The 24,294-nt window shown below is 36.6% G+C and overlaps 1 protein-coding gene across 1 annotated transcript in view; it reads right to left on the bottom strand.

Moving 5' to 3' along the window:
* HFM1 (helicase for meiosis 1) overlaps window positions 1–17,354 on the bottom strand; it is a 36,532-nt gene extending 19,178 nt beyond the window's left edge. The window contains 15 exon segments of the mRNA XM_031053355.2: window positions 1,232–1,377; window positions 3,440–3,541; window positions 3,639–3,682; window positions 4,600–4,688; window positions 4,770–4,970; window positions 5,385–5,546; window positions 5,684–5,761; window positions 6,089–6,240; window positions 8,448–8,580; window positions 9,996–10,066; window positions 11,791–11,838; window positions 13,197–13,462; window positions 14,220–14,433; window positions 16,799–16,914; window positions 17,284–17,354. Of these exon segments, the coding sequence (XP_030909215.2) occupies window positions 1,232–1,377; window positions 3,440–3,541; window positions 3,639–3,682; window positions 4,600–4,688; window positions 4,770–4,970; window positions 5,385–5,546; window positions 5,684–5,761; window positions 6,089–6,240; window positions 8,448–8,580; window positions 9,996–10,066; window positions 11,791–11,838; window positions 13,197–13,462; window positions 14,220–14,433; window positions 16,799–16,914; window positions 17,284–17,354 (1,893 nt within the window).
* Between the last annotated feature and the right edge of the window lie 6,940 nt (window positions 17,355–24,294).

The raw sequence follows: 24,294 nt of genomic DNA, 5'->3' as shown, positions 1-24,294 counted from the left end.
TGTTACTGACCTCCTTACAAGGTCTACAGCTAAGTAAGGATTCCTGACCACAACCACAGAGAATAATTCTCTGGAGATGATGAATAAAAATTTGTATCAAACATCAGAAAGTCTTCAACGAACAGTCAACCCTTTCATGGTAAATTTCTATAATCTTCAGATCTACTCTCAAACCATCTCACATTATTTTGTTTTGTGAGGGGACAAAATGGTAAAGGGTATTTGTTGGTTTTTTGATACAAGAAGTTTCCTAACTTCTGCATTTTTTTAAGATCAGATTAATATATGTACTACGGTAAGGCAGATCTTGGTAAATATTTCAGGTCTTGACTCAGGAAGTAGAAATGCCTTAGGATTCTGAGTCACAATTTTAAAAATCTTACTGAATTTATTCTAGCAAAAAAAGCCCCAAACCCAATCAGTTAAAAAAGTGAGGATTATTGGCATTTCCATACCAGTTTAGATCTTGGGTCCAGATAATATACTGTTGCGTCATGTACACAACATATCACAGTGGCTAATACACGCAGCCTATCTCCTAACTATCTCCTATATGAGGCTTTATATTGGCTCTATCTATCTTTATTCTAAAGATTGAAAGGCTTAAAAGTGTAAGATTTAACATAAATGATTTGAAGACTTGAAAGAGGCAAAATTAAAATAATAATTTTTAAATCCCACCCCCCTCTTTCTTTTTACAACCAAGGAAATGTCTAAAGCCTTTCTAACACACAGCATTCTTGGCATCAGCAACCTCTTGTGGAAGCAAAATAAATTAGAACTCTTTGAAGGCACTGTTTCTGACCTTCCCCCTCTAATTCCACTTCTAACTTAATTATATGTTTTCTTAGTCTGATGTTGAGAGAACAAAAGCACGTGGCTCTCCATGCTATTATTCAATACTATTCAATACTGCAGAATGTTTATCACATCATTTGTAAGTTGTATGCCAGCTTCCTACTTTTTCTCTACTCCTTATTTATTATGTAACCCAAATGTGATCTTCAGATCTTCCTCCAGGGCAAGGTGAAGCAGTACATTTTAGTGAACAATACAAAAGAAAACAGAATTCTTCCTTTAGGAAGTTACCCAGGGGTAATTTAACTATTAATAACAACCCTTTAAAACCTAAATATTGCAGTAAAATTGTTGGTGTTGTAGTTTCTTTGCCATGAATAGTTTCTACTGATTCACCCATACATAGCATCAATATAATACAGCATTAACTTACTTGAGGCCTTCCTGCTCTTCCAATCATTTGCAGAATGTCAGTTTCACTGTACTCTTGGAACACTCCTCCAACATAGTGCATTGTGGATTTTATAACCACCAGATGTGCAGGTAGATTGACTCCCATTGCTAAGGTGCTAGTAGTAACTACATCAGATTAAAGTATATTGATTGCAAGATGAAAAATATCCAAAAGCAGCAAATAAGCTATTAACTCTTGATTCTTAAGAGCTCTTATTTTCTAGTGAAGCCAGTGGGCTTTCTGCACCACAAAGACTTAGACATAGATTACAGACATTGCACAACAGTCTTTAACAAATTACATCCTAGATATTTTTATTTAAACATTCCTTAACATTTGGAGATAATCCAGAATCTAATCCACCTTCAACATGAAACATACACATTGAAGAAACATTATTCATATTTCTTGATGGATAGATATTTGAATACAGCCCTGACTACATCTTGCCTTGTAGTGATCAATCTCTTTAAGGTATTCTAAGTGATCAGTCCTTAGCATTTTCATAACCATGGTACCAAACCAGAATCACCACCAATACTATTGCACTACTTTACCAATACACACTCTCACACAGAAAACCCCAATCAAGTTTGTGGCAAATTCTCTCACACTCATGTTTTCTAATTCACTTTCTCTAACAAATATATGGGATGGCAGGAACTGAACATGGAAAAACAACTATAAAAGCCAAATGATAAAACTATTGCACTAGGAAAACGAAGTAGCAATGAATTTTCCAATTCTTTTTTGAAACGAAAGCAGAACTAAAATTCAGGTGCACCAGGAAGGAAAATTTTAGTCTAAATTAAAGACATACCCACCCCATCTTGTCAGAGTATTATGCATTATGTTTTGTCATACTGTGTTGGTTGCAAAATGGGATATTTGTCTAAGCAAAATAAGCTAACCATAAAAAAATTCAAAGAGAGGTTATTTACAGTGCAATCAGACTTCAGTCCACATAGGTGTATGTGTATAGTATGCACACACACACTGTGAGTATACATACACTCTATTTCAAGACCAAAGAATTTTTCTCCTTTGCAGTATCTGTGAAAGGTGTGTTTAAAACTCTACCCTCAGATATATAAGGTGGAATATGCCCCATACTCTTTCAGTTTCCTCTTAGTTGTAGTAATGTAATCCCAGTATCTCAGAAGATTTCAAAACATTCATACAAACTACGAATTTCAAATGACTTAAGTACCAGTAAGCAACCTTGCGTTCTTTCAGTGGTAGTCCACATACACGTTCATGGTGTGCTCAGCTGTGGCACAGGTTTTCAGAGTTATTTTTGCAAAAAGCAATTGTAGAGCCAGTCTCCTGAGATTGCAGAAATGGCACTGCAGTTGGCAAAGCCATACACAGCACACCAGGGAGCCAAAGTACAGTAGATTGCAGGGATGCAGAGACTTTTTAATGTCATGGACACTGCAACTCCAGCAAGGTTGTCAGGTCACAGTAAGGGTATGTAGCTTAAATTTTCATAGTGAGTCATGCCCATTGTGTAGGAAAGAAAAAAATCCATGAATCTTTCAGTGTTGTGCAAGAACCACACAGACAATTCCCCAGAGGGCCTGAATTTTTCTTTTTTTTTTTTTTACAGAAAAGGGAAGCCTGGATGAAAAGAAACCATCATGTCTCAAACAGGTACCTTCTCATCTTGGGTAACAGCAGATGGAATACTTAGGAACCTCTCCATCAGTCAAAACACCTTGCATGGGAGTTTGAACACAGTAGCCTGCCAATCTAAGAAGCATAAACACAAAAGATTACCTTTATCACTGTATTTTAATCTGTATCACTGCTGCAAAGGATGCAAACAAAAAAAACATCATGTGAACTCTGAGGCAAGAGACACTAGCAGAGAGTTTCACCACAACAGGATGGCTCAGTGGCATGAAAAGGAACTGGACATTGGCAGACCTATATAAACATATGGAAGGATGACTTCTGTGTATGCTGTAAAGAAGAAAAGTTCTACAGTCTTTAGTAACAGCGTGTATGCATACTCACAGGGTGAAAGTGTATCTAAAACACAAACATCTCTTTATCTGGATTTCACAAAGTAATAATTCCAAAGTTTAAACAAACCATAGAATCATAAAATATTACCACTTCCGAACTGCAGTCCTCTCAGGATACATTAAGAGCATTTTGACTTTCAAAGTTACGTTTACTTACAAAGTACTGGTAAGTCTCCTGCAGTAAAGGCTCCTTCAATTATTTTTCTGTCAGATAACTCCATACCCGCATGATGATAAGCCACACCATACATTAAAAGATCTGATAGTAAAATAATTATAATAAATTACAGTTATGAAATAATACTACTCAAGCAAGTATTCATTCACAGAGCAGAGAAGTAGTGGGTTATATTTACCTTTCAGTTTGGAATCTTTCAGTGAATTTGCAGACCTCTGTAATCTATGCAACACACACAGAAAAACCCAAATACTTCAAAATCACAAACCACATTCACTAATCTAAGTGCAATATACAAAGACTAAATATGTTTTTAAAATGCAAAAATAAAGCTTCACATGAAACTAGATACGCCATTACCCCACCTAAAGACTGTAAGATGTAGTCCTTGACATGTACATTTTTTACATAGTTTCTCATAGTTCTACTGCGTTTGTGCTTTTTAAGGATGTTCGTAGTTTCCAATTACATGCTAGATTATGAAAAGAACATAGTCTTAAAATAACATTTAAAGCATATATTCTTTGGATATTTTTAACAACCACCTTTCCCGTCTTCACAAAGGGAACAAAACTGACTCTCTGGGGCAGCTGCTGCAGCCTTTACAGGTCAGTTATCTTTCCACATCACAACCTACAATCTAGATGTTGTGCACATAAGGCAAAGAAGACTATGTCTGAGGTCCAAATCAGGAAGTAACTCCTGCAGCTGCCAGGACTAAGCAACCCTGAAGTAAATAACTAATACGGGTCAGGGCTGCATTTATTAAAGGTTCATGATAATGCAAAGACTTACAGCTTAACTTAAACCACTAGTAAGGCCACATCCAATTTAACTATTCAAATGCTTAACCTCTGCTATACAAGGCTTTATAGGTCCATAGGAATTAACATCTGTATACTTAGAAGGCAGCTTTTAAAAATAACTTAATGTTTGTAGGAAGTACCCTAAACATCTGAAAAGCAAATAAAACTTCCCAAGAAGTGCCAGTTTACAAAAAGAAAAATGTCAACTGTGAGGATGATTTTGTTGCAGGCACTCTTCTGCTAGAAACTGTATTAGTTGAACAGCTTTCTTCACAGACGTCACAGGTTTACTAGAACACACAAACACTTATTAACAACTCAATATACAAATACCTTTGTTTCTGTTCTACACTCAGTAGAAATTTAGCATCTTTTGCAAGAACAGAAGCGGCCTGTTGCACTCCTTTTCTTGTGGCACAAAACTATAAATAAAAGGCATTTTTAATCAACACTTTGAAAGAAAGAAACAGTTTCAAATGTGATGAAGGGAAAAACTGTTATACCACAAGTGCTGGCTTTTGTTCCGAGTATGTTTGTATAATACTAGCTATCTTGTAGTTAAGAGTTAAGTCAAATTTGAACTCTGTCTGACTGTCACTGCATGGAAAACCAAGAACAATTTTGCGTAGCTTGACTGGTCGTTGATCCTCATCTATTTTCAAGCATGCAGCTGGCATCTTACTATCTGAAAGCCATTCTGCAATCTGTGAAAAAGAAGGAATAGAAATGAAAAATCTCTGCTTTTAATCTCACTGTGCTCTAACTGCATCACACAATAATTAACCACTTTTATCACATGTAAATTATTAATACACTTGACATTGCTTTTATCATTGAAAACACAGGTGAAGTGCTGCTACTTAGAGGACCAATCAAATTTGTACTGAAGTCTCAAGCCAGCTGTGAGTTGTACTTAAAGACAAAAATCACAAATTTAAAACTGAAGCATGTCCATACTTGGCTAATAATTCCATATGGTTGTAGGTCATGTGGTACATTGACATGTACCTCACAGCTGTCTTCAGGTGACAGCTTCAAAATGACACAACTCTGTTACCAATCTGAATTTATTAGTCACAACTACATTAATTCAAATAAAGTCAAAATATAGCTCTTACATCTTCAGTGTTTGGGATTGTTGCAGAAACAGCTACAAATCTCAAGGGAGGAACAGTGTCATGATTCTCAAAAAGATGCCAAAGAGAAGACTGAACAGTCTTCATCCGACTGACTACAACTTCTAACGTTGCACCACGGCTTTCATCCTTTATAACATGCACCTATTGGGAATTTTTAAAGATTTGCTAAATATTTCTCCAGTTACAATCTATACATGTGTTAAGTAAATGTTACACTTTTAAGTTTCCTTTTATCTTCAAAAAGAAAACCAGTGCATATAAAACATTAATTTTCTTACCTCATCAATGAGAAACAGTCGTACAAGCTGCACTATAGAGTTGTCTCTCCACCTTCTAGTCATGCTATCCCATTTTTCCTAGGAGAAAAGAACCCCACAGCAAACAACAAAAGGCAAAAGATGCTTTAAAGGCCAACATATGCCAAAAGTACAGTACAGGCAGACATGCCCAAACTTCAATTAGTCTTGAAACAAAATCAGTTTAATTCAAGCTAATGCCATGTATGTTTCATCTGGCACATGATTATATTACTAGCTGTTGTTTCTATGAACTAATAGTACAAACAGCAGTGTGTGAGCAAGTATAAGGATCATATAAAAAGAGCAGTCCTACTAGAATACAATGAGTAGACTACTACTGTCTGCTTATTCCAGTTTTTGGTAAGAATTGAGACTGAAACCTACAGGTGTAGTGATAATAATGTCAGCGTGATGTATTTCAAATAAGTCATCCACCATTGTATCTCCTGTCAGTTCCTTGCAGCTGAGCCCTATAGGTCCAAATTTTTCTTTCCAATCATCAAAACGCTGACTGCACAGAGCTTTTATTGGAGCCACTAAAACCAACACAAAATAATCATTGTTATGTCAGGTAAACCAAAGCTTCAAATGTATTGCTAAAGATGCTAAATGCACAGATTTTTAAGATGTCTTCTTGAATCTAATTTCCCTAATTTTCAGTTTAGCTCCCAGAACCATAAAATTTGTAACTGGTATTAACTTTATTATCCTGTTCCATGTGCACAGATCAATGTTGAGCTTTGGGCCACAGTTCTTCCCCATGAGCAATCAGAAACAGAATCCTTTTACTACAGTTATTTATGTCCTTTCTTAATCCTAATTTTTAACTCAATCCCACATGAAAACAATTACTCAGCTACCAAAGGTCTTCTCACACATGGAAGAAACCACAGGAAAGACATCTTTTCCAACAGAAGATCATACAGATACCAACCTTTTTCCAGTTCAGAATGATTTGAGCACTCTGTATTCAGAGAGGAAAAAGGTCGTGAGAAACCATCCATGAGCAAGAGATGGTATACTAGAAAAAATCAAAATCTATCTAAACCAGATGTACGGTTAAATGTAGTCAGCACCAAGCACCTAACACAGCAAGTAGCAACTAGCATAGCAGGTAGCAGTTCTGTTGCTGCACCTTATAAAAACAGACTCCTAGAACAACCTATTTCTTCATAATATTTTTTTCCACTGGACACTTAACTACATTTTGCAGATGTAGGTTGATTCCTAGAAATAAGAAGTAATTCTCTACACAGACTGATAGCAGCGACACATGTAAGTCTATATTGGGTGGGTAATCTATACAGAAAATGCAGTGATTTAACTGAAAGAAGAGGTCTACACATGATCTGAAAACAGCAGTAATGAAATAGATCTTGCAGTGATCACATACTAGGCTATTTAGAGCAACTGGAATATGACCCATCAGCTGACAAGTGATTCCCAAAATTAAGAGATTTAAAGAACCAGTTTCTGCTTCAAAAAGAGGTATAAAATCTCATGTTATCAGTGGTCTATAAAGCAGGGAAATCACCAGCTCCAGAAAACAGGTTAAGCTATGAGCAAGAAACTCAAAATTGCAAAAGTAATGATCTTTTGCTGCTGAAGAATACAAGAAGCTAATGATTACTCCTGGAACTTCAGTCACCAATCCTCAACTCTTGGGAACCAATTCTAATTTACACAATTACTGCAAGCTATTTCATATACTTCGGGCCACTGATGAAGCATGTAGCACAGCATGCTCTGGCAGTACCTCATCTGATTAACACACCTCTGTTCCAACATTTGGAAAACTACACCTCCTCCATCACTGTCAAACCTGGAAAAGTCATCAGATCTAATTCCACCAGCAGGTAACTGGCTTCCTTACTGGAAATTCCAACCGGTCAATTTGTATCACTTCTACCAAGGCAATCAAAACCATTACAGTTCACCGAAATGTTCTACCTTGATATGCTGACAGAGAAACTGTAATGCATGCCTGCTTATACACCTCCTGCTTAAAAAACACAGTAAACTTTACACTAGCTTTATGGCAAGAACTTCAACACATTGGAATTAAGAAAAGATAAAATACATTAAGCTGAAACTTTTGTAAATATAAAGATTAACCATTAATAGAAGACTGACAAATACATCACTGTATGAATTAAAACTGGGACAAAGCCACCAATTTCACCTGATTTACATGTTATGAATTCAATTCTCCAGAAAGGAAGGAAAATAAAAGGTGCTAATGGTTGTGACTGTTCTCAAGTATTTTCATTAGTTCCTACACAGATCAATTAAACTCAAAGATCATAGCTTTGTTGCCATTGAACTAGTAAACGGAAACCCTTGCCAGGTAAATACAAATGTAAGATTTGATCCTCATCTTAGAGCAACAGATAGGCATCTGGCAGTAAGAATGTGTTTTAGTTTTCTTGCTTTCTTCTTCCCTTTTAGTGTCTATCTTGCCTTCCTAGATGACAAACTCTTCACAAGATTTCTTTATTTTTATTTGTATAGGCAATGCTGAACACTACAATTATACAGTGCTGTTAAATACTAGTAAGAGTTACAATGGTATCACAAAGAAACAAATCCTAAACCAAACAACTTCGTAAAGAATAAGGTAGGCCACAATTTCTTAACGTATTTGATTTCCATATAATTCAAGAAGTCACCCTAGATCTCCACATTTAGAGAATGACATTTTCTACTGCTGTTATCAAAAGGGTTAAAGCTGCATAACACTTACTGTAAACAACCTTAATATTTAGCCAAGGCAGTGGGGCTTCCATGAGTAATCTGGTAATAGCTAGCTCAAACATTACAGTTTTTCCAGAGCCAGTCGGAGCACAAATCACAAAATTCCTATCTGTATACAGAAGCTAGGAAAGAATTGCAAAGTAGTAAATATAACACAGCTATCCATTGTATCTATTAATATATTCCAAAAGCATTGTTAGGGAAAAACCGCACAGGGAAATTATTATTACATTGACATATGTACTCCTCTAAAAATGTTTGCATTATCTGTAAACTTTATGTTACAGCACAAGAACATCATCTTCTGCCACACACCTGCCACAGATCCATAAATGTGATACTGTTCATCTTAAGGTTATTATGGAATGAAGTCTACCATTCTGCAGCAAACAAAAGAAGCAGTGTCTAGCTTTATATTACATTAAAACAGAATCACTGCCAACATCTGGCTGGAACCAAATGTAGGCTCACCGGAAAGAGGTATTTTGTGTTCAAATTCCAAGTGCAATTTGTTTTCATTCTGTAATTCAAACTGCAGTCAAAATTGCAATATTGTTGAATATGTATAATTTTAATGGCTATCATTTTAATAGAATGTGAAGTTTTTAAAACTATTTCTCTGAGAAACTAAAACTATTTCCCTGTTTCTGCAACTTCCATGAAAGTAAATCTTGATTACATGCTGTTTCTCATTATTCTAGGGACGGTCACACAAGATTATTTTACAGGCCAATATGATGTATAGCTCTCCTCAGCAAATAAATGCAAATTTGGAAGTAAGCAAAAAATAACCCAAATTTATGCACAGAACTAAAAATGTAGGGGGGAAAAAAGTAAAACTACAATTTCTTGTATAATTTTAATACAAGATTATTCTGCTCATATAAATAAATAAATATAAATATAAATACCTCATATAAATACCATTCTTAAAGTCTTCACTTTATAATTAGTGGATAAGAAATTAAAACATTTGCAATATCAAAAGTAGCTTGAAAAACACATGCTTATAAATGCTTGTAAATGACTCCTATGCTTGTAAATGATTCCCCCTAGTGTTGAATAAAGATTTCAAATGCTCTGATGAAGACTGATGGATAATGTATCTCCTCTCTGCAATACCTGTAATACAATCTTTATCTGGTCCCTTTCAAAAGAAGTTTTGGATTTAAAGAGAGCATAGCTGATACAAAAGGCAATGGATAAACATCACTTTTCCAAAAGTAAAACTTTTTCTAAAGTTCTGCTTTTCTTAATCTTCCTATGAAAATAACTTTAAAAATATTACTAATCTGTATGCAGAAATCAACACAGAATTCACATCTTCACATAAATTTATTTAAAACTGGCAACAACATTGTTTAAAAGCTCTTCTGGTCCCTTCTCCCAGCTAAGCACAACCCTGCTCAACTATTTCAGGAAGAGGTTCTAGATATACTACAGTTTTCTAACACCTTTTAAGTTTTGAATAGCAAACTATCATTTAAATCTATCTGCTAAGTATTGCTCTGTACTGCACCTAATGTTTCATACTTACATCATCCAAAGCTTTAGATTGTGCATAGTTGAAATATGGGAACTCCTTAAAAATACTCCTAAATTGGGTTGCTTGAGAGCATTAAGGAATTTAAAACAGTTGAAAGTCATAAAATTTATTTTAGAACTGTAAATTAATATCTTTCTTATAATTTAAATGCAAATCAAAACATATGCAACAATCTTTCATGGATACAGGCTTGAGAAAGATTACCAAAAAGCAACCTATTAAACTATCTAGTAGCTTTATTTACATTCTTGGTGTGCCATATAATTTTATTTTGCCAAAAAAAGCCACTACCTATTTGAGAGGTCTCAGGATTATACCAATAATCAAGAACCTGCTTCCTGGCATAGGCTTCCTGGAATGGCATACAATTATGGAGAGTGAAACTGTTAGTAATAAAAGCTTTATTCTACACTGCAAATCAGACATGAGAAGCAAAGCACTGCTGTTTGCATATCTAACGTGTCAATGGTCACATTTTATCTGTACTACAGCAGAAATTAATCAGCATAATCTTGTCTGTCTGGTCTTAACAGTAGCAAAGAAAATTCACCTGTATGAGTGGTTTTGAAGATATTTTCCAGTGTCTAATATCATGTATTCATCAAACAACAACATTCTTATCTCAAAAATGATTAAGAGGAAGAGAGAGCATTGTTACATTACACATCCAGTAAGTGAGTTGATCCTTGTCTGGACTTGCATTGAAGCCACAAGCAGACTAACTCTAAGGTCTGATCAGGCTGAGGATGCACACACAGTCAGACATAACACCTCCAATAACAAGAACAGTGAACCACTGAGGCTTCAGATTTATGTCACATTCAGAGACTAAATAAAGATGAAAAAGAAACGGGCTAGGACATGAAATAAAAGCAGTCAAGTTTAACCATTAAAAATGTGTGAAGATAAGCAAGTATTAGACTAAATTAAATAAGGATTTTTTAAAAAAAACTTCTCTAAAATTACCTAAGTGCTGTATTTTTCAAAATTAAGAATATTGACTATGGCAAATTCAGACCAACTGAGTCTTTATTAATTTTGGAAATTCTGACACTTCTTAAAGCTATTCACATAAATTTAAGTTGCCTAAATTTAGATATTTCCTCTTCCTGCTATTTAATGTACCATTTGACAGCTTCCTAGAAAAAATATTGAAAAGACAATGTAAAAACAGAAAAAGAAGTAAACTGACATCTATAGATCTAACTATAGATTGATAGTTAATTGTGTTATGGGTTCAAGGCAGGGCCAAGAAGGAAAATTATTGTGAAACCTGCTTAAAGAATGGAAATACACTGTATGCCCAGTACAACATAAATACAGACCTATAAGGAGTAGGTGAAGTTTATTTGCTCCTGAGAAAATGGGACAAAAAGATTCAGTTTTCCTAATAAGGCTAAATAATAATTCACTCTTTCTTTATTTAAAGTATATGGGGATACATGTGTTTGCATATAAAAACTTGCCTGAAATATATGTATTATGCAAACAAAAAATTTTACATTTTAAAAATAAACAGTTTTGAGGATAAATTTAAAATGTTTGAAATAAGAATAAATTTGCTTAGCAATGAATGAGCCATAAGTTGTCCTATTTTCCTTCTAGCTCTGGAAGTCCAAAGGGTAAACACCTATTCATCATTTGATTCCCAGCATTATGTTACAAATCAAAACTATTACAGTGTAATGCAAGAGCTCCTATGGCTACAAATTAAAACTGTAATTTTGTAAATGTAAAAAGCATTGTAATAAAATCAGTAAATCAGATACAGCAAACATAAGGATACGTATTTCTGTAACAGCCCTCAAAATTTCCAATTTTCTTCCTGTAATTCCTAAAGAAATATAAGTAGTAAAATTATAAAACCAGATTTGTTTTCAACCAATACCCATGGAAAGTACATTCCTGACCCCAAGGTGTGTGTTCTGTGAGGCACTGCAAGCCTGTAACAAGGTCCAGGTAATATAGAAGTTGCTGAGAGGACAGGACAAAGAGATCACAAGCTCATCATCTAAAAAGACCATCTTGGTGGCCCTTTGCTGAACTCACTCCAGTTTAAGGATGTCTTGCCTATACCAGAGGCTCAAAACTTGATGCAGTATTTAGATGTGGTCTCAAAAGTGCCAAGAAGGGGATAATCACTTCCCTTAACTTTCCTGGCTCTGCTCCTGTTAACAAAGACCAGGATGCTGTAGGCCTCTGTTACTGTTGGGACACGCTGCCAGCTGATGTTCAGAGTGCTGCTTGCCAGACCTCAGCATTTTCCACAGAGCTGCACTCAGTCAGTCCATCCCAAGGGACCCACAGAAGTTCTTCTCCTTCCCAGGGGCAGGATTTTGCATTTGTTCCTACTGAATTTCATGAGATCACTGGCAGTCCCCTCTCCCAGGACAGACCCTTGCAATTGCAGCCAGCATGTGGGCAATATGTGACCTGATAACACTCACCTCTGAGCCTGACCATTCAACCTTTATTCTACCCATGCAGTTGTACATCCATTGCTAATCCTGAGTCCTAACTCAGATACAAGAATGTTGTGGAAGACAGTGCTTCTCAGCCATTCTATGAGTCTATGAAATACTTAAGTCAAAATACATGACATCCACTATTCTCCACTCATACACAAAGCTAGTCACCATTGCTCAGAAGGCAGAGAGGAATCACGTTTTCCACTCCTGACCAGCTTCCAAATCCCATCCTAAGCCACAGCTCTGCCCTACAATTTTCTGCTAGAACTATTTTTGTATTCTGTATTTCTGCAGGAGTTAGGCAGGTACACACTAAGTACATTCTGCAGACGCAATGAGTCCCTGTCCCAAAAAGCATAAAATCTAGATATAAACCACATCACAAAGAAAAAAAATCCATTTTCAAATGAAGATGAGACTATTTACCACATGAAGGAATGAGGTTGCTCTTTCTCAAATTTAGACGACTGATTAGAGTGACATTTTCAAAATGATTTGGCACTTTTGAAAATGTGACTTCTTAAATTGTTTACCCGGCTCATATTACACCCCAATGCAATTAAGTTCCATTAATATGCAGTATATTTTTCCAAGCTGAGCCAATTATCTCACCTTGAGCTGGTGGGAAAATGTTCTTCACTCTACTTGAGATCATGGATATCCCTTACTATTATATACCAAAGACAGTTGACTATTTTTCTTGAAACAGACTAATAATAATTACCTGTCATATCCAGAATCTCTGAAGCATTAGGAAATGGTTTTATATCCATTTCACTTTTAGATGCAATGTTCCCATGATTTACCCTATGCAGAGTAAAATCTGAGTCTTCAGTTATTGAGGCATGATGATTATTTCTCCATAAACATTCTTTTTTTACTTCTTTTATGTTTTCAGTTGTATTTAAGTAAGTATCAATTCCTTTCATATCAATAAAACTATCTTTCAATTCTGTATTTGTGTGCATATAACCAGGCATTTTAAATAAGCTGAAAAAGATACAGAATTTCATTAGTTTGTTGTAATGTTACAGTTTGTCTAACATTTTAAAATAATGTCTATTTGTATCAGAAGCAGAATTAGTAAGATACAACCATAAGAAAAGTTTGTCTCTATTTAATCTGACACCCTTCTACCTAAAGAAGACTCCTTTCAAGATACATTTTAACTTTACTTTCATTCAAGAAAGAACCTGAATTAACTGCTTGTCCAGATGAGCTGTGAATCACAATAAGAAATTAACTGTCAATTTCTGCATAATTAGGAACAATAGAGACACACAGGTTCTGAGCAATGAGAAGAGCTGGGCAGAAGATGAGTTTATCTGTAAAACCTCTCCTCCCAGGAAGCACTGAAATGATGCTGAGAACTGCTCAAGGTATTCCTGGCTGGCAGACCTCTGCTCTGAAATGCGAGTGATCTTTGCCTTCTTGCTCATTACCATGTCAATAAAGAACTCAAAATAATATTTTGAAAATCCTTTGTTATCTAACAATTTCTTTAAAATTAAAGCAACAAACCTCATCCTTACTTTTCTCATAAAAGAGGATGAGCTCAGGACACATTTAACTACAGTACTGACAAAAGGAAACATCTTTCTTCCTTATACTGAAAGAAACTAGTGACTGGAACCCTGTTTATGTACCTTCAATTGAAGGATGCAAAGCTCTGTTTTTAACAAAAGTGTCTAAAATAGTAATATGATTCTGACAGTGGATAAATGATCAGACTTCACTAGACACATACTTTTTTCTTAATGTTGAATGGGCACTCTCGTCATCATCATCGCTGTTTTCCAGAAAATTACTTTCTCTTTTGTTTTGTGAAAAATTTTCACCAGGTGGACGAGAAACCCCTGTTCCAAACTGAACTGGTGCTGGTAATTTATCATGTCCTTCCTCAGAGGTACTTTTACATTGTATAAACTTCTCATGTTTTCTCCCTCCTGCAAAAACAATAGATTATTATTTCTATGATACTGTCTCCCACAGCATCCTCATAGATAAGCGAAGGAAGTGTGGGTTTGATGATCAGGTAGTGAGGTGGATCAAGAACTGGTTGAAAGGAAGAAGGCAGAGAGTTTTGGTCAATGGGGCAGAATCTAGCTGGAGGTCTGTGACTAGTGGAGTCCCTCAGGGGTCCGTTCTCGGACCAGTGCTGTTTAATATTTTCATCAGTGACCTGGATGAGGGAACTGAGTGTACCCTCAGCAAGTTCGCTGATGACACTAAACTGGGAGGAGTGGCTGACACACCAGAAGGCTGTGTTGCCATTCAGTGAGACCTGGACAGGCTGGAGAAACTTGATGAAATTCAACAAGGGCAAGTGTAGAGTCTTGCATATGGGGAAGAACAACCCCATGTACCAGTATAGGTTGGGGGTTGACCTGCTGGAAAGTAGTGAAGGGGAAAGGGACCTGGGGTCCTGGTGGATAGGAGGATGACCATGAGCCAGCAATGTGCCCTTGTGGCCAAGAAGGCAAATGGCATCCTAGGGTGCATTAGAAAGGGTGTGGTTAGTAGGGCAAGAGAGGTTCTCCTCCTCCTCTACTCTGCCTTGGTGAGGCCATATCTGGAATATTGCGTCCAGTTCTGGGCCCCTCAGTTCAAGAAGGACAGGGAATTGCTTGAAAGAGTCCAGCGCAGAGCCACAAAGATGATTAAGGGAGTGGAACACCTCCCTTATGAGGAGAGGCTGAGGAAGCTGGGTCTCTTTAGCTTGGAGAGGAAGAGACTGAGGGGTGACCTCATCAATGTTTACAAATATGTAAAGGGTGGGTGTCAGTATGATGGAGCTAGGCTTTTTTCACTGATATTCAGTGGTAGGACAATGGAGCATAGGAGGTTCCATGTGAACATCAAGAAGAACTTATTTACTGTGAGAGTGACAGAGCACTGGAACAGGTTGCCCAGGGGGGTTGTGGAGTCTCCTACGTTGAAGATATTCAAAGCCCGCCTGGACAAGTTCCTGTGTGATGTACTCTAGGTTACCCTGCTCTTGCAGGGGGGTTGGACTAGATGATCTTTCAAGGTCCCTTCCAGCCCTTGGGATTCTATGATTCTGTGATTAATATTCAACTTCCTATTCATATTCATATTAGTAAATATTTTCTACACAGAATAAGACAAATTCATGTATCCTATATGAATGGATATTTCGATCTTATTGCAAGAAATTTAATTTGTATTTTATGACTCATGCTGATGAATGCAATGTTTGTTCTTAATTAAAAAGTTATAAAAACATGGTCACTTTCTATGCCTTATATACAAACTAATGAAGCAAAACTATTCCTCAGAACTACAAAGTAGTTTGTAAGATAGAAACTCTCCACCCTGTCCCAGAATAAAGATGGTCTTTAAAAAAGATGACACGGTGAGCAAGCTTGAAGTTCCTACGACGAACAGCCATGAGATAAACCCTGCAATGTCAACAGTCAAAATTCCTATTGATGGTTTCATAGTCATCTTGGTTAATTATCACATTTTGAAGGGTTAGCTCTCAGTAGGATCTGTGTCCTGACATAGATGCTCAAACAAGCATTTCTGTCAGCAGAAGGAAAGCCTATTAATTTCAGTATTATCCATCTAGAAACTAGGAAAAAAAAAACCCTTCTGTCTAAACAAAATAATTCCTAAACAGAGACTATCATAAATCAGTACAGCAACTGAGAAATGCAGAAATCTAGTTGACAGAGATAAAGCAACCGAATTCTTCAAAATAAATTTCCTTAAGGTGATCCTGAATGTCTAGATGGAAGGAATACCTCACTTAGCAGCAAGCAGTGGCCAGATTCAAACTTGGCCTCCTGACCAGCAATTTTTTTTTTTTTAAAAAAGCCATAAAAGGGAAGAAGAAAGCTAGGTTCAAGCAAACTCTCTGTTCCTTGGGTGGGAGACAAGTCATCAGATCCATGTGTTGCATTATGCTCTTACAGCTGCTATGATGCTTCATGGAACAACGTAGAGTAGCTGAAATTCTGATCATACTTCTTACTTTGCCCACTTCTGCACAATAAATTTGCAGCTTGTATATGCCCAAAGATGACTGCTAACAATCCAGATATATGTCAGATCATCACTCTCAACTAAAATACATTCTTTGTCTGTATTTGCATAGCTAGAATATTCCATATTTCACGGCAATAGAAAAGAGAGGAGGAATTATCTATAAAGCTAATTATTTCTTAAGCCATTTAAAATTAATATAAAATACAACTTAGCAAGACTTGGTAGGGTTAGGTTTATGGTTGGACTCCATGATCTTCAAAGTCTATTCCAACCTAAATGATTCAATTATTTTATTGTATGATATTTTACCCATATGAGTGTTGGCTGCATTTTTTTCCAGTTCCCTCTGCAACTCCTCTGCAGCTGGAATTTCAGAAATAGATGGAGCAGGTGCAATATACCAAACCTTAGGCTCTTCATTTTCTAGATACCTATTTTTAACACACAAATATAAAGTCAAAGCATTTTTAAGCACCCTCCACAACATTTAGCTCAAAATTACTAATTAACCTACTGTTTCTCCTGCTGAAAGGTATCCTTTAATTTTCATGACTTTTAATCATAGAAAAATATAACAGGTAAAACTTCTGCTAACCCATATTTCTTATAGCCTAAGACACACCTGCAACATTCAAACTTCAGTGTGCTTGGGAAAACATTTCAAAGTATGGGTTATGAACCTGGAAATTTCTGACCCATTTCTATTGGCAGACAGAAAAGGGAGTTACAAAAAATAATTCTGTTGTGAAACAATTCAGACTGTGGAAAACAATTATATATATTTAACAATGAAGATTTACCTTTGGTTTTTATCTGGTCTTTCATAAAAAAAATTATCCAGTGAAAAGGCCACGTTTGCAGACTTGAACATTTTTTGAACAAATATGAAGTCTCTTAATCTGCAAAAGACAGCACAAGAAACCATGAAACTGAAATGACTAGAACTGAACCTGTATAAGCAATAGAAATCTTATTAGCTGTAAGGGCCAATATTTTATGTCTAGATTCTTTTCTTTTAGAGCTCTTGCCTGCATCCTTAATTCTTCTTCAAAAAGAGAATCTCTCTCCTGATGAAATATGGATCCTACTACTTATGACCAAAAAATTCTGTAGGACAGCCTAAACAGTCTTTACACTACTATGATATGTCAGGAGGGAAAACTGCTGAACAGTGAAGATGCAAATAAGGTTTATGTTATCTAATTTCTAAGAATAATGCTAAGATACTCTTGTACAACTGCAAACTATATTTTTTCCAGATTGTTTCTGTTCTGAAGAAAAATACAATGTTTTATGAACACGTTCCATCAATTTTTGCAAAACAAAATAGTTCTATTATCTAAAAAAAACCCCAACAATCATTTCAATTTACAAGCAAATCAGATTATTTTTTGTAACCTATGTACAAGTTGCTTACTTGGATAACTGGAGTATGGGCCCAACTCCTTAATGTTGTTAGCAGGTTTGTCCTGAAACATCAAGACTGGAGGTTATGTCTAAATTGATCATATACAAGTTTTAAAAATACTCCAGTTAAATGTTTTTCAATTATCACCAACTCTAGGCATCAGACACGTTTTCTTTATGTATTTGTGATGAGACATTTCAGAGCTCTTAATTTTGTTTAAGAACAACTTTATATAGCAAAGATCTCATAAAAAAATACCAAATAAAGAATTTTATGACTCAAAAATCTTAGATTCACTGAAACAAATAGTAAAATACCAAACCAACAGAGCTTACACAACTCAATATAAGGCCAAATCTGGTGATAAAATAACAAAACAAAGCTATCTTCTCTACCTGCAGAGATAACACCAAAGGCAACACTTCTTTTGTACTGTAGCATCTCATTAGTAACACATGAACAAAGTCCTTCAGAGCACTTTGCAAATAGGATTCAGATTTATTTAATTACTGCATACTGTCAGCTGCGATTCAAACATTTTAAAAGTATTTTTTCTTCTATAGAAGCTGAAAAACTTCAAATATTCCAGAGAAGTGTTTCAAACTGAAACCAGAAAACATTTCACAGTACCAGCAGAACACAGAGCATGTAATCTAAACTGTGAGCACAGTGAAGATGATTTGTTCAAAGTTCTAAAGCCTAAAATTTGTCAATGCCCCTTCCACACTTCTTTTCTGAGCAACACCACTTCTGCCCGTTTCTGCCACTCCCTCACTGCCAGGGTTTGCCACTTTTTTCCTTCACACTAATAAACCTAGAATTTAGATATTACATTCATAAATCTAACAAAGCTGGTTAATCTGCCACCATGCTCACACACTCTTTCAATGTCAGTAATCCAAAGCAGGAGTTCTCAGGCCTGATTATCAGTAGTGTCAGCAGAAAGCATCTGTCATTAGTACTATCAAGTTGCTGCTATTCAAGTAGTAGTACCTGTGCTAAGTGCTTACCAACTGAACAACCACTGCTCCATCAGCTCCTAGGAGCTGCAAACACTGCACACCAGTATGAAATGCTTTTCCTACCTCAGGTATTGTCAGTCCATGATTATGCAAATTCCATTTAAAGAATCTGGATTCCCATCCTTGAACAGTCTTTGTTATATACAACACTTAATCTCCAGAGCTCTTCAGGCCCCTGCTCTCTATGCATAATTTATTCTTTGTCTGACTGTATTAATTCCAATTGCTTGATAATGTAAATAAAAATGGTAAGAGATGTCAAGGTCATTCTAAGAGACTGGAAACCCTGGTACAGCACTCCTTTGGGCAGTTCTGCATTCATCCACTTGCTTGCTGGCAGTCAGCTGAGACATCCCTCTCAAAATCCCCAGCCAAGAAATAGTGAGAAGTCTCTCAGACTTTTAAAGGAAGAAACATTAAAGAAGAAGAATAATAACAATAATAATGTGGGGAAACACATATCCAAGATGGACACGAATTCAGGGGTCTTTTCTATACTTTCAATGGTATGATAGCCCAGGAAAAATGCATATTCAAGATGGCAGAATGAGAGAGATGAGCAGGCATTTGCAGAGCAGCACAGACCACTGATTCACATTTATATTTGCTAAATGCTGTAAGCAAAGTCCTCTCATGTACCTACTTTAAGATAGCTTACTACAAACACTGCAGGCCATCACGAAGTTTGCTCAGTTTTGAAGCCGCTTTCCTTCCCACCTACCTCCCAAAATCAAATCGTTCCCTCACGAACCCTGTATTTCACCTCAGCGCTCCCTCTGAGGAGCCAAGTATAGGTCATAACCTCCAGGGACTCCGCCCAAGCCAATTAGAGCGCTCAGTTCCAGCCGTACACCAGGTACCCTGAAGGGCCAGGAGCCATCCCCACCTCACAGCGCGCAAGGCAAGAGAACCGGACCGAGTCACTCACACCGCACCAACAGCGCCTCCCACCACCACCGCTCGAAATGGCGGCAACAGAGGAGCCAAGACGGTGCCGCAGCGCCCCGGCAGCGCTCTCAGGGCCCTTCAGCCAGGCGAGCGGTAGAAGCCATCCCTGGCGAGCCTTCCCTGGCACCGCGCGCCCTCCACGGCTCGCCGGAGCCGGCCGGAGTGTGTGGGCTCCCGGTGTCACAAAATGGAAGACGCAGGCCCGCTCCTCGACGGCCGCCTTTCCTCCGAGGTGAGGAGCGGCCGTAGCACCTGACGGACCAACTGCATTCGCGAGTGCTGAAACCCATGGGGAAGAGCTAAATTCTCCTTAAAACTGTAAGAAAGGAATGTGGAGGGACTCCACTGGTGCCAGATTTAGAGCTTGTCCAAACATGGATGTTTTTTGGAGGTTACTACTCTTAAAAGTCCTTACTCTTTCCCTAGGATAGATTAGGTGAGGTGGCTCAGTATGACTGCATTATCAAAGGGATTCCTACAGAAAGGAATAAATAGCCTGAACATATTGATCCTTAAAAATACATTATAGTGGGTTTATGAAAGTATTGGAGCAACCAAGCTCCAGTTCATATGAATTGAAACAGTATCACATAAAATACTGTAAAATGCAGAAGTAGGTTGCTTTATTTTTTTATTTCCACTTACAGTTCTGGACTTGCCATTAGAGCAAAGCTTGTGAACTATTAAATTTAAAATAAATAGCAGAACTGTCTCAGAAAGACTAAGTTTTAAGCTGGTTCAAAGCTTCGTGCCAGTCAACAAATACTATAGAGGCAGCTACTGTAAATATGTATTTCCTCATACATAAATAGATGAAAAGGAGGCAGATTTTCTAAAATATTGATTGAATTTAACATAAATATTTTTATTTAATAAACTTTTCTTTTTCTTTCTGGAAAATACTGATTTTTAACTTTGCATTTCAAATTCTTGGACATTGTATATTTACTTAGTGTAAGTGTATTCTTTCAGGTTTTTCAAGCCTAGGTCAATTAAAAGAATGCAGTAAAGGTTATTATAATTTTTGCAATTCAACATATATGAGGTCTTTATTATTCTTAACCTTAAAAAGTCTCTCATCAGAACTGTGGCATATTACAGTATCCCCAAATTTACACCACATGTTTGGATGCTTTAATCCACCTCCCCATCTAATTACTGGGCAGACAGCCAATGGTAAAAAGCACTTCATTCCTATTTCCAGCATGACAGAATCTTGGCCAGCGCAGAACAAGAGATTTTATGATAAAGAGCACAGAATGCAGTCAGGATTGCTTACAAACCTATTGTCTGAAACTCAGTTCTGAAGCCACCAGTGTTACGCGGTAATTGGAATAAAAGTGGGGAAAATGGTTGTGTTTATAAGTATACAATAAGCATTCATTTTGTGCTTATAATAAATTCCAAGACCAGAAAGCATTTTTTACTCCTTAGTAAGGAGAGGCATTGGAGAACGCCTTCTTCAGTTCTGACCTCAGGCAAGTTTCCATCTTAGTTCACAGCATGTGCTTTTAGCTGACCAGACTTTAATGTTTAGAGCCATAATACAAACAGTTCATTTTTAAAGCTATTTTTTTCTTCATTTCCCTTCCCTAGGTGACATCTCCCTCAACACACAGACACAAATCACATAAAATATATAGCAAAGAAGTCTCTCAACTGCTCGGAGAGGGTTTAATTTTTGATTTTCCCCAAGCCTAACATCTGATCTGCCATATGTTCTGAGTCTTTCCAGCTCATGGAGATCACATATTAAGTCATAAACCTGCATGTTCTGGAGCAATGCAACTAGAAAATCACAAACACCAGACATTGGTCAGTGATCCGTATGACAACAGAATAATACTCGTACTTACTAAATACAGATTTGTTAGAAGAGTCAGTTTTCTCCAGAACTTACAAATTGAACAAATCAGCTACAAACAAATGAAATGTGGAAAAGTATCAAGACATTAGTAAGCTGAGAAGTGTTGACATCTTCTGTTCTCTTCATTTGGCTTTATCCACAATTTGAGAGGCATGACAAAACCATTGGTCCCTGAAAAAGGCCCTAACTGGTAACAGAAATGACAATGAAATCTTAGAAATTCTTAAAATCACAGGCCACTCCCAAGTTGTATGATTTTTACCCTATACTCGAGATGGTTGCAATGGTTCATTTATTAAAGAAAATGTAAAATTCAAGAATTAAATATCTTCAGCTGTAACCTTTCCCAGTCAAATTTGGGAAATAAAAATACAGTAAACCCCAAGTTGCTTAGATGAGGCAAAGGCAGTTTCTTCCATTTTATCCTGTTGCCCAGCATTTACAAACATTGGCCTGATGTTGCACCAGCCTTGCAAAAATTTAAACCAGGTGAATAACCTGATTTGTGGCAGCTGAAATTACTCATGTGCATAAGCGTTTGCAAGATTGGGTCTTAAGAGAGCTAAACACAGCTCCTGCTGGGACCTGGCACTACTGCTCTGCATGTCTGCTGGAGGGGATGTCCCAGTCCTGATACAAGGCACTGTTCCCCAGGGCTGCATGAAGCAGCCTGCTGTTGTTGTACTCCTAACATATGCTTCCCCAGGAAGTTGAGCTCTTGAACTTTGATGTTTTAATGTGGCTAAAGTAAAATATTTTTAACACTATTTTTCCCCCTATGGTGAGGTTCCTTTCTGTGCTTATTTTACCTTGTATCATCTTTCAATCCCTTACCCCTCTGCATTTTTCTTTTAAGAGATAAACTCCCACTGAACCCCTCAAGGATAGACTAACCACCAAGGGCTGTTTTTATTATGTATAGTATTAACATCTTAAGATTAACAAAGCAAGCACATGCCATGTTCATAACTCCACCCTGCACAAATGTCATGTACAAACACATTATTTTATGGCATATACTAAAGACATTAACAATTCTGTACACAAAGGAGAAAATTGAGTATAGATTTTACAGTTCTCATAGCAGATATTTCTTAATTCTTGTATGTTTGAAAAATAGGCACAGTTGAGAAAATGAGACACATGCAGAAAGAAAGAAAAGGAAATGAATGCTGTGGTGATACTTGTTCCTCTGGCAAGTACCTCCTAGGAGGTAAGTCACTGTTACTTCCCTTAAAAGTAAAACATAAAGAAGGTCTTGCTGATACAACATCCATGGAGTCTGCTTTTTTACAAATGAGAAATAAACCTGAAAGTTGTATCTGCGACCACTGTCTTGGAAGATAACTTGGCTATTTTCATCCTGTCAGTTATAACACTGTACTTTTTTTAAAGGTAGGAGGGGAATGGATGTTTTCATAAGCTGGAGCTGTTTTGTTGAAGTCAGGTCTCCACAGAAGAGTGACAAGATGCTCTTATTAGCTTTATGCTGTAAATTATTATGAATCATTGATATTTACTACTATACAATGGCTGACATCTGGATTCCAGATTCTCTGATGGTTCATGCACTTTGACAAGGCTTCCTGTCAGCATAATTTCTTGCTTTGGAGTGGAAATTATAATTCTGTAGTTGAAAAAAATTATTCAGAAACATCTGATATTTGTAGATTTTTTTATTAGATAAACATAAAATCTAGACTTTTTTGTAGAACAATTCTCATTTGTTAGAAATATAAACAGTTCTAATAAAAATTAATGTTATGAATAGCCTCAGTTCTATGGTGGGTTTCGTGCAGGAACTGAAGTTACAATGTTTTCCTGGTTTAGTGTGAGGCTATTTACCATTCTATCAGACTAATTCCCTGGAGAAAATAAAGTTTTCTTCTGCCTGTATTTTGAAGTAATACACACTGGTCATTAACTTAATTTTGTGTAGTTTTGTCAGTTTAAAAAAATATTTACTCAGGGCAGTCTTCTTGTATCACTCTGAATAAATGACTGAAGTACTTATCCTCCAAATCCTAAGTTGTACAAATATTCCTCAGTAATATTCACAGACCTGTTGACTATAGTTAGGATTGTAGGTGGAAGCCTGGTAACTTGCTGCTGCTCATTAAACCAGCAAAAAACAGACACTTATGGAAAGAAAATGTCCACAGAGTAAGTCAGGAAATGTAATTCTCAGGAAAAGGGAGGTTTCTCATCTTGGAAAATCTGCTAATGTAGAAATCTTAATATAATGGAGATATTTGTGCACACACCAGAGACAGGAGAGAATCTGTGAGTCTTGAAATAATGGATCTGATACAATTTTTTAGAATATGCTTTGTTTTACACATAGGATTTTTAGGCTCCAGAAGAGTTTATATCTGTTGAAGTGTTTTTATTCTAGCAGATGATAAATTAGAGGAGTAGACAAGAGGTAAGGAGAGATTAATTCTTTGCATAATGCTGGCCACTCAATATCTACATGTCTGATTCTTCCTCAAAGGAACTTGATTTTTTGGTTTTGTGTCCACTCCATTTTCTTTAAGGAAGAAATAATCTTAGCTGTTGTCCACTT

This window comes from Melopsittacus undulatus, chromosome 6 (genome assembly GCF_012275295.1).
Source record: "Melopsittacus undulatus isolate bMelUnd1 chromosome 6, bMelUnd1.mat.Z, whole genome shotgun sequence".
In the NCBI taxonomy this organism is placed as follows: domain Eukaryota; kingdom Metazoa; phylum Chordata; class Aves; order Psittaciformes; family Psittaculidae; genus Melopsittacus; species Melopsittacus undulatus.
This window is presented reverse-complemented; position numbering and strand designations above follow the sequence as displayed.